General features: G+C 30.4%; 1 protein-coding gene across 1 annotated transcript in view; it reads right to left on the reverse strand.

Moving 5' to 3' along the window:
• Positions 1-4562: 4562 nt before the first annotated feature.
• The window catches only part of LOC117683482 (prostatic acid phosphatase), a 29255-nt gene continuing 21417 nt past the window's right edge, over positions 4563-12400 (reverse strand). Inside the window, exons 7-11 of the mRNA XM_066073011.1 lie at positions 12175-12313; positions 11426-11514; positions 10735-10921; positions 7620-7745; positions 4563-7265 (exon numbers count right to left, since the gene is read on the reverse strand). Of these exons, the coding sequence (XP_065929083.1) occupies positions 7144-7265; positions 7620-7745; positions 10735-10921; positions 11426-11514; positions 12175-12313 (663 nt within the window). The 3' untranslated portion in view covers positions 4563-7143. The remainder of the gene's footprint in view (positions 7266-7619; positions 7746-10734; positions 10922-11425; positions 11515-12174; positions 12314-12400) is intronic.

Raw genomic sequence — 12400 nt, forward strand, 5'->3', positions numbered from 1 at the left:
CAATATCGTATATCATCTGTTAAAAAATTGTATGATAATCATATGTTTATATGTTAATCAATACAATAATATAAAATTAAATATTGCATCCTATCATATTTACAACATATATCATATAATACGATAAAATACCATAATAAACAATGATGAGATATGATATTGTAACGTATGATATGACATTGTATTGTGTAATAAGTTATTGTATTTGATCAAATAATACGATATCATAATATATAAAACAATATAGTATTATCACAACATTGTATCATATCAAATGATACAATATTATGTGATAAAGTAAAATATCATATAATGCAATATTATATTATACATATTGTATCATATGATACAATAATATTTATTACAATATCATACAATACAATTTCAAGTGACGTGATAATATATATTATATTATAAACCAATATCATATTATACAATATCGTATGATACGATATTATATAATATAACAGTATCATATTATACAATTTCATGTGATATAATTCTATATTACAGAAACTAATATCATATTATACAAAATCGTATGATACAATATTATAGAATATACAATATAGTATCATAGGATACAATATCATATTTTGCAATATCTGATGTAATAGTATCATGTGATTAAATAATAAATTAATAATACAATATAATATTATACAATATTGTATCATAATATACAATACTATACATAACGATATCATGATACAATATCATTACATAAAATATCAAAAAAAATTATACAATATCATATCGTATCATATAACTTTTTATAATAGTACATATGATATTTTATTGTATCATATTAAACAATATTGTTTCATACCATACAATACTATATCATAGGAATCATGTTATATCATTTATCAACAAACACATCTATCTACAAAGCAGGTTTGAGTGAGGTAGGAGATTTCTTTAGCATCCTTGATAATGGAGATCAGGCTCTGCATCTGAAGCAACCTCTGCGTTTCATTTATAATATAGTTAAATCAACTATGCAAGCTATCATCTATAAAACATGTGACCTGTTCCAAAAAAACTAAACCTCATCCAGCATCCGAAACCTATGGCTCAGATTCAGCATTCAAGCGTGTCAGGTGCATCAGTATACATAAGACGCAAGTCCATGCAAGTTTGGTGAAGTTCAGACCAGTAATAACTAAGATATCATCATCAGAGGGCATTAGCAATTAAAACCTTAACTGCTCCAGCATCTGCAACCTATGGCTCATATTCAACATCCATGCCTGTCAGGTGCATCTGTATCATAAGACACACAATCCATTCAAATTTGGTGAAGTTTGGACCTGTAATAACTAAGATATATTTTTTAGCATCCTTGATAATGGAGATCAAGCTCTGCATCTAAAGCTTCTTCTGTGATTCATTCATACTACAGTTTAATCAACTATGCAAGTTTGAAAAAGTACTATTTTCTATTAAACATGTGACCTGTTCCAAAAAACTTAACCATATCCAGCATCTGAAACGTATGGCTCAGATTCAGCATTCAAACTTGTCAGGTGCATCAGTATCATAAGACACACCATCCATGGAAGTCTGGTGAAGTACGGACCAGCAGTAACTTAGATATTGCTATCAAAGGGCACCTGCAACAAAAACTTTAACCAGCTCTAAAAACCTTAACCTCCTCCAGCATCCGAAACCTATAGCTCAGATTCAGCACTCAAGCCTGTCTGGTGCATCAGTATCATAAGACACACCATCAATGCAAGTTTGGTGAAGTACGGACCTGCAGTAACTTAGATATTGCTATCAAAGGGCACCTGCAACAAAACTTTAACCAGCTCCAAAAACCTTAACCTCCTCCAGCATCCGAAACCTATAGCTCAGATTCAGCACTCAAGCCTGTCTGGTGCATCAGTATCACAAGACACACCATCCATGCAAGTTTGGTGAAGTACGGACCTGCAGCAACTTAGATATTGCTATCAAAGGGCACCTGCAACAAAAACTTTAACCTGGTCAAACAACCTTAACCTCCTCCAGCATCTGAAATTTAGGACTCAGATTCAGCATCCAAGTCTTTCAAGTCCATAAGTAGGTCTAGATGCATCATCCATGCAAGTTTGGTGAAGATAGGACAAGTAATAGCTTAGATACAGGACCTGCAACAAAAACTTTAACCAGGTCCGGACGCCGACGCCGACACCGACTCCGACGCCGAGGGTAAAGCATAAGCTCCCCCTGACTTCGTCTCGGTGAGCTAAAAATGACAATATTCGAGCTTTGTTTACAAATCAAGAATTATGAACTCTGTATCTTGCTTATAACTTGATAATTGACTTTCAAATTTTGACATAGCATTAAAAACTTCTAAATTTATCAGTATAAATTAACATTGAAAATGGAAAAATAAAACTTAAAATTTTAAGTCAAATCGTGTCCAAGTCCCTTTAAATATGAATGTTATTGTTATATTGAAAACTTATCTAGCTACCTATTTACATATAAATGTTTGGATTTAGGTATCATTCCTGTTCAAATGATATGTTGAAGACTTCCAATCTCTTAACTGCGCTTACAGCAGCCATGAGAAAATATTTGTAATCTTATATTAATTATCTTTTCAGAAAAAAAAGTAATTAAGGGTTATCGAAAGTACGGGACTAAAAGTGTTGGATAACGAAATGATTATAGCCTTACTATTCAGTTAATATAATTATACATAACCCAAGCATGGCTTAAAGAAAAGCTTTGCGTCTTTCAACAGGATGCTGATCACGTGACTTTTGTTTATCACATGACAGTTAAAATAAAAATTAATATGAAATATACCAATTGTTTTGTATTAATTTTTTTAATTCAAAATTTATATCAAGTATAGTAAATTTTAACGAGTTCAATATTCGGAATGTAGATTTAATCAAGTGGTTTATAAAACTATAGATATATTCTCACTATTATTCCGTTAATGTTACTAAATAAGTCCAAAGTAAGAAAGTATTACTTTTCGATGCTTTAAAAAAGAGTAGAAATTATTTCTATGGTAGTATATCCTTCGATAATTTTTACATGTTATATAGCACATTCTAACGTTGATATAAAAAATGTTTTTAACATTTCATTGAGTATTTTGATGTGCTACCATATTCTGTTCAGATTTAGAATCAAAATCTCCAAAATTTGAACCGCTGATTTTATTAATTTCTTTTAATAAATTTATGATAATTATGTTCATGTAAAGCAATACTATATAATGAATCTTTAAATTTGTTTCTATTCTAAAAGTCATTGAGTAGAATTTGCAAATAATTTTATAAAATTATTTTATTACGTTTTAAAACTAAAATTGTCGCAAAAAAAATCATAGGGCCAGAAAAAAGTGGTAGTATAATATGTATTAGAAGACATCTGAATGTTGATGTGTTAAAGCAAAACAGTTCATTAACTTCTAATTTTACACTTGCATTAAGTAAACCGTCTAGATCCCTCTCCAACCTTTGAACAGCTATAAATTATTAAAGATAACTCTATTTACTCTATCTTAGATATACTAAAATTAGTGTTAAATCTCACATCTAAAAGTAAATTTGCTGCTTACACATTGACTTGATTGAAATACTAGTATTTAAAAATAGATGGACAGTTATCAGCTCAGCGATGCAGTTCATCTGTTATTTTTTTTAATATACAAATTTCACAAGTTATGAAACATTTTGAGGTCGAGAAAAATCCTTTTTCACCGAGAAACTACTACATAGGTAAGGATACAGAACAACTGACACTACAGATTATCAGATAGAATCTGGTTTGACTATCATTCATTGACAAGTAAATAACATTGTAACCCAAAAGTAATGTTTTAAAACGTAGCTTTCTAAGCTTGCTTTAAATCTACAAAACGTTTTTTAAAATAAAATTGAAAGTACTAACAGATCATTTTTTTACCCTTAATAGGGAAGTATTTTTACTTGAAATAACTATCAATCATGGAATTTACGTAAATTTTGATATCAGACACAACACCTGATCACTAACTTAGATTTGCTGAAAATATCAGTTTTCACTGTAGTAGATGCCGTCTACCTCAGTAACTGGCAAATGTTTATACAAAATACCTTATATAAATATAATTGAATTATATAATGATTAATTTGTTTATTTTTAGTAGTGCAAGTTTATTTACATCAAATTGCATCAAAACAAAGCCTTATAAATACAGACAAGTATGAATTCACGTTTCAATTGTGCAGTCAGTTTAACAACAAGTATAAATTATGTACATGTAATAGCCCTGAATATTTTCATTGTTTTATTCTTTACTTAAAAACAACACTGAAAATATTTAGTTGTACTTTTAAATAATTAATTTTTGAATTGTTCATTAAATTAAGTTTCACCCTAAAACTTGATCATCAAGATTTAGAAACAGCTAGTTCAAATGAAAAATCTAATTCAAACGTACATGCTTTAATAACAAGCGTGCATACATGACAAGACATTTGATCTACATATGTATGCTCTTTCCTAAAAAAACTAAAGCTAATTGCCACAAAAAAGACAATTACAGTCTTTGTAATTCCTCTATTGACTGTTCAATAGCAGTTGTTGATGAAAAATTAACTGAATGGAAACATGTATTCATTGTGGAAGATAATACACAAGACTTCATGTATAAAACCAATAACTAATTCACCAAATTATAAATTATGTTTTCTCTCCTTAAGATCGCAATATCAATACTGAGTTCTGTTAATGATGAAGTGAAGAGAAGTTAAACATACAGTGTATGTAAATGAAAAATAAAATCACAAAGAAAAGAACAATTAACAAAACCACAAAAAACAACCCCAAAATACATTACAATTGAATAAAAACTGATGAAACTCTTGTTCAACAAAAATAATGGTGATCATATCCTTAGTACATTTGATACATAGTTCAATAAAATATAAGAACAATCATTAAAATTTTACAAATTGAAAAAAAATCTTTTTCACAAAATTACTACAAAAACTGAATAATATCATGCCCTTCTTTTCATGGCTGTCTTTCATGAATGATTATTGGAGGCAAAATTAAACTGAAAGTCAAACATACATGTCTTGTTAAAAAATGTTATTTTATCAATTGTTATCAACAATTGAAACAGTCATAATTAAATAATTTTTCACAGGTGTATGCAAATACAAACATATCAACATTCATTTTACAAAAGAATTGTAAATTTAGTACACTGGTATTAAATCAAAAAGATATGTGCATGTAAATTGAAACAATAAGCCCTTGATATAAGTGAGAGAAAAATATATAACTCATTTTGTTATAATATTGTTGTATGTACATATTCAATAAGATGGTCTACCTTTTTAGAATGAATGGAATGTTAATACTCGTAACCTAGTATATTAATTGCTACAAAGCCAGGACATTTACACAGTCACTATCAGGAACACTTTTTGAAACGAAAGGTACTTCAGATACTTATAATTAGATAACTGTGGAATTATTAAATTATGCTGGGGGCAATTTTCGTGGAATGTGGGTTTTTGCCTATTCCTGGGGATGTTGTTTCGTGGATGCGCCAGTTTTCAGTTTCAGTAAGAAAGATAATTCTTTTAAATTTGTTTTTGTTGAGAATGTGAATTCATTGGGAAGGGCTACTCAAGAATACCACGAAAATTGAGCCACCGCAAATTCTAATGATTTCACAGTACTTGTAATTTGAAAAAGTTAAGTGCTGAACATGTGTGAATATGCACTGTCAGAGGGAAAAAAATACAAAATTAAGCCATACACTTTGACAACACTTATTTTTTTTTTTCAGAAGGATGCATCAATAATACATTCATCAATGAATTCCATTGCAATTGATTTAATTTTCATGTTAACATCCAATATCCTTGTTTCATCAATACAATTCTGGACCAAATGCTAGAATTGGCAAGGCCAGCTTTAAACAATTGTATAGCTCACACACACACACACACACACACACACACACACACACACACACACACTCACTCACACACAAACACGCAATCAAACAGAACATTGTTATGATAATAAGTGTAGATGCCAGACACGTATCGCATCTTTATCTTTGAAAATTTGTAAAATTCTAATACATGTAATTTCAAAATATTTTCAAAGCTTTTGTTCAAACGGCTACATGATTTGTACTATACAACCAAACTTAACTTACATTTAGTATTTACTATCTAATAACCTACATGAATACCTTTTTTCCTCAATCAGGAGATTAAACGATTTTTTAATGAACATGTATGCTATTCAACATGTTAAATCACCACATTTACCTAAATTATAACGATATGTGTTTTAATTGTAACTTTGAATTTCAAATCAAATAACAAATCTTATCCAATAAATACTCTGATTCGTTATTAAGTTGATCCACGAAATTAAGTGTTCGTCGAAGTGCAATTTCCATGAGCATTTTGTATTGATAGGGTCATTGGCCACGAATTTACGTATCCTTGAAACTGCGATTTTTACTTTATCCACGAAAATTGATACCCTTGAATATTAATGAAACCACAGTATGTGACTGATTTACTAACATCTCAAAAACTCATTTATATAAAATAATGCCTGCACAAATGTTTAAAATACATGTAATACCTGCATTATTTTGTAAGCATTCAACGTTTAAACTGATTATCATTGTTAATCTAGATTAATAAAATAAAATATTACACACACAAATACATTTAAAATATACTGTAAACCAACTTTTATTCGCGAGCAAGAAATTTTCGTGATGTTCGAGAGAGCATTGACATCGCAAATATTTCTCGCCACGAACCAGTCCTTGTCGTATGGTTGTAAAAACAACAGGTCTTTATAAGGCTTACTCGCGAAATTTAGTTGAAGTCAAGAACCAGTGGGTGTCCATTAAATTGCAAAATAATGTCGCAAATAAGTCTCAGTTTACAGTATTCCGAATCTCAAGTGTGTAACTAAATAAAATAACATCTTAACCTTCGAACCTACATGTTTCTTCATTAACTACATCATATTTTTTATCAATTCATTTTCCAAGACTTACACAATTACCAATGAATGTATAGTACAGAAGAACATGTCTAGTTGCATATTGAGTAAGCAATATCTTTTATGATATTTCACGTTGCTGCGAGAGCTAGACTTTTACGAGTTGACAAAGGTCTTGTAGCCTTCACTGGTGGTTCGCTTGAGTTTTACACAGGTCACAATCAGGCACACCAATGTCACAATAAGTACTACAGCCATCACTATAGAGATGATCTCAGCTGTAAAAAAAATCATGATGAGAAATTATCACAAATAGTAAATGTACAAATAGCACGCTTAGAGTTTGAACATTTTTCCTGAGTGCATACCACTTGACTCTCCCGCATTACGCGGGAGACTACCGCAAAACGGCCTAAAAGTCTAAAACCTACCGCATACAACCAATCTCCCGCGCTTGAGACTAAATTCTACCGCAAAAGTACTTGTTTTCCCCATAACAACCCCCCTTTCCAACCTCTGAATCTTTACATGCAAGTTTCAACAACAAGTGTGGGTTTTTAAGTCATTTTGCCTCAAAAAGAAGGGTAGGGGTTGTCTACTTTATCATTCTAGAAAGTACTCAGAGTACATACATGTGGACAAGTGGATGCCGGATCTGCTTGGTGGATTACGAGTGTAACATTCCTTTCTCCAGTCCTTTGGAACTGCTGCATCAGTCAACGATAAGAACTTTTCTAGTTTACACTTCTTCTCACAGCCTACAGTGCAAAAGATAAAATCATTCCTTTGTAAAGAGGCCGAGTGGTCTGTTAATAATCAATCCGATCCACCCAAAAATTAATCAAATTATTAGAATTTTTAAAATTCAAAACTCTTCAAGTTTTAAAAGCATCATCTTAACTGTCTTTTAAGTTATCAGTATCATTACAACTGTCCTATGAGCCTACAACATTGTATGTTGTCTCAATTATACTTTATATTACAGTAACATTCTTAAACTGACTTTTGACAGGTTGGGACCAATCGCCCAAATGGTATTTAATACCCCATTTGGGGTATACAAAAAAATATTGTTATAGCGAACACACTTATAATGAATTGACGCTTACAGTGAAGTGATTTTCATGCCCGTAACTTTATTTCATGTTGTAAACTTGACGGATGTAACAAATTCCGCTTTCAACGAAGCAAAATAGTCCGTCCCTGGCACTTCATTAGAAGCGTGTTTTATCGGATATAAATTTATTGTGCAGAAAATTTAGAAAAAATTGATTTTAAAATTTTTGATGTAAATTCGCATTAGAATATATGAAATGTAACAACTTTTGGTAGACAACTTTTTCTGTAACCATACTATTAAGGAATTTGATCCCTCAGTATACTGTAGATTCCTAATTAAACGCGAGGAATTCGCGAGAAGTACACCTCGCGGAGTTTAAAATCTCGCTTTTAATTTTTCGGACATATGCAATTTAAATGAAACTATGCTATCAATTTGGTGTTCACGATTTCATATTCTCGCAATTTGATGCAAACCAGTTGAATTGCGAAATTAAGTACTCGCATAAAATAAGGAAGCTACAGTACCCAAGTATTCCTAGGGATCAATCTGACTAGCATTAGACATATAGAAAACCTTCTAAACTAAGATTTGTTGCACTTAAACACATAAATGAAGATTTGTATAAAAATTTCAATTTTTTTAAAAAATTTTTTTTTGCACAATAACTTTATATTCCATTTGGACCATCATATCCCATTTGGACAATTGATCCTAACCTGTTTGAGTTTTAGGTATTACCTGAACTGTCTTTTGAGTTTATAGCAACTTAAAATACCTAAAACTGTCTTTTGAGTTTATAGCAACATTTTAACTATCTTCTGAATTTACAGTATTATATTAACTGTCTTTTGAATTAACAATATTAGCTCAAGTAACCTTTGAGTTTATACCATAATTTGAACTGGCCTTATAATGTACAGGATCATTTTATTTGACTTTTATGACTTTGTAATATAAATATATATATACCTTTTCAAATACAGTATCATTAAAAATGAATTTAAAGTAAATTTAGAATGAATTTAAAGTTAACTGTATACTGTATCATTTTAATTACTGTAATTTCATTAATATTAAAGGGCATCAATTTTCGTGGATAACGTGAAAATCACAGTTTCAAGGATACGTAAATTCGTGGCCAATGACCCTATCAATACAAAATGTTAATAAATATTGCACTTCAATGAACATTTAATTTCGTGGATCAACTAAACAACAAAATCCACGAAAATTGGTTTTTATCGAATATTGATGAAACCACAGTAGTATCATTTCGAACGAATTTAAAGTATCATTTTAACTGTCATTATAATCTAAGGGCAAGTACTGTTGAATCAATTTAGGACCAATTTTTGTAGATTGTTTTTTTTTTCTTATTTGTGGGGATGTAATTTATTTCTTGAATAAGTTTGATTTTCAGTTTTTATAGTAAAAAAAACTCTTTAAAAATTTGTTTTCATTGAGGGTGTTAAATCATGGGGGAGGGCTTCCCACAAATACCACGAAAAATTTAGCCTCCACAAGTTCTAATAATTCTACAGTATAGAATGAACTTTCAGTTACTGGTTTAATTTGAACTGACTTTTGAGTTTATATTATCACTGTCTTGATCTTACCATTGAGTAAACAGTATATTAAATCTGAAGTGTGTTTTGAGTTTATAATATCATACACTGTACGAACTGACCACAGAGCATACAGAATACACTAAATCAACTTAAATTAATAGGTGAAAAAATATCTTAAGATTAGAGGCAACATCTTTATCAAAGATTATCGCTCAAACCGCATGTAGTCTTCTTGAATTGAGGTCAAAGGTAAATGAATTTAGGTCAGATGACACATTCTTTGAAAAATGAAGATCATTTTTCAAATTTTCAATGGAATGATAATAAACCAAATAAAATTATCCCCAGTATTTTATATTATCATTTTTATTATAAGATGATTAAAAATTTAAAAATATACCTATATGCCAAAAATTTGTAAATCAGCAATTCAAGTATATTTTCTATAAGATTACATAGGAAATTTCATACTCTAGTATCTCACGCAAATGCTTGGTAAGGTACCATAATTTTTTGAAATATAAAAGCTTGTTAAAGTAGTAGTAAATCAATAACAAATTCTTGGAAAAAGTTATATAAAAATGAGGAACCTTTAACATAATTTTACTGAACTTCAAAGTCAACAACATTATCTTGACTGACCACTGTGCTATCAGTATAATCTCAGTAAACACTATGAGGTAAAGGTATTATCATTATTACATTGATGATTTAACAGTACTAGCTTTTCATTTCTCAGTATCAATTGAGCTGACAACTTAGTTAATGGCATTATCTGAACCTTTTACAGGGATGGTTTAAGTAGAAATTAATATGTTATCTGTTAATTTTACAGCATCAACTGAACTAAACCTTTTTAGGGACAGTATTATTAGAAATGATGTTCTATTAAGTTTACAGCATCAACTGCACAAACCTTTTTTAGTGACAGTTTTATTAGAAATAATGTTCAATTAAGTTTACAGCATCAACTGAACAAACCTTTTTTAGTGACAGTACTAGGTATTATTAGAAATAATGTTCAATTAAGTTTACAGCATCAACTGAACTAACTTTTTCAGGACAGTATTATAAGATATTATATTCTATTAATTTAACAGCATTAATTGAACTAACCTTTGAGTGTAAGAATGGTCGAGGCATTGGACTCCATTAGATGGTTGTTTTTATAATGAATCTCCACGTAGTAGTAATCCTCAGTCTTGTACAGCTCTAACATGACACAGGCTGCATAACCAGGGCTGGCGGGGATATCCTTGTACAGACCCAGGGCACTCAGTAAAGCGGCTACTGTGGTGTCATGCTGCAGTATAAATACACCAGTAAATAAACATGACTAACTACATTACATGTAACATAGCCTTCTTCAATTTTTTATATCTGATGTTTACTGGATGTTTACCTTACAAAAAAAAGAAGAAAAAAAAAATCGGAGAAAGGGCTACATTAAAGCAGATTATACATGACAACAAAGGATTTTATAAACATTTTGCTGTACATGTTGGTGAATTTGCACCGGAAAGTAATTCTTGAATGTGAAAAAAAAACATATTCTTAAGGCCAAAATATCAAAAAGGCACAAATGCAATGCTGCCACATTAGCCAATAAATTAATTTACCTTTTGAAAAAGGGGAAAAAATTGAAATTAAATTGTATTTTCATGCAAGAAAAAAACTGAGTAATTCCCCTTTTTTCAAATCTAAATACATGTATCTTCATTATATCTTTCAATTTTTTAGCCGAAAAAAAACCTCTTTTTTTTAGTTCTCTAAAAAAGTGGTATTTTAGATTTTGGTTTGTTCTTACCCCAGAGAACATGTAGAGTTTGGGGCCTGTGTAATTAGCCTTACTGGACCTGTTGTTCATGTTTTCTCTCATTTCCTTCAACAAAGGCCCTGAAATATTTGACCAACCATGGTTAAAGAAATCTCTTATCCAATGCATTGCATTTTTGATGCACTGCCAGACACAATTCATGAATATGCATGTATCATATTCTATGACATTCCATAAACCAATCATTCACTCTAGTAAAGAAATGCAATATAACATTTATATGTATATTTTAAAATGTTTGTGTATTCACATTATGAAACTTTATTTGAATGTCATTAAATTAGGACAAACTCAATTTCTATCTCATAATGAGTCTCACTTTTACAGAAGGTATTTCACTGTATTGAGGTGGAGGAAAAACTTTAAAAATCCAATTTCCAAAGCTCAGAAGCTTGGTTATTACACAAAGAAATTGTGCATATCTACCATATGATAACGTTACAAAAATGGCAACAAAGGAATTGGCAAGTATAAAATAGATAATTGTAAATAAAGAGACATACATGCTTAAAAGATAGTAGAGAATAACATACATGTAACCATGATATCACATGCATATATATATTAATTTCATCTGAAGTTTCTCAATACAAAAAAAGAAAAACACATATGAACAGCATGGGTAGAACAGTTGTTATTTTTCTAAAGTTCTAAAGTTTTCCATCTTCAGTTTTCATATATAAAAGTGTTTTACAGACCCAGAGTTTATAAACACTCACCTCCTTTGAGTTTGGCCATCTCGATGTTGTAATATAACAAATGGAACTGCCATGCATCCAGTTTCCGGAGTCTTTCGTATATTGTCATATTGTTATACTCTTCGTAGGCCCAAGAATCAAGAGTCAGATTGTGAGCTTTCTGGAAATGCATGTATAATAAGAGTGTACTGTACACTGGGTTATTTTTTTACTTGTGTTTTTTTTCGCCCATCTTCACTTGCAAACA

Source organism: Magallana gigas, chromosome 10, assembly GCF_963853765.1.
Source record: "Magallana gigas chromosome 10, xbMagGiga1.1, whole genome shotgun sequence".
Taxonomy (NCBI): Eukaryota; Metazoa; Mollusca; class Bivalvia; order Ostreida; family Ostreidae; genus Magallana; species Magallana gigas.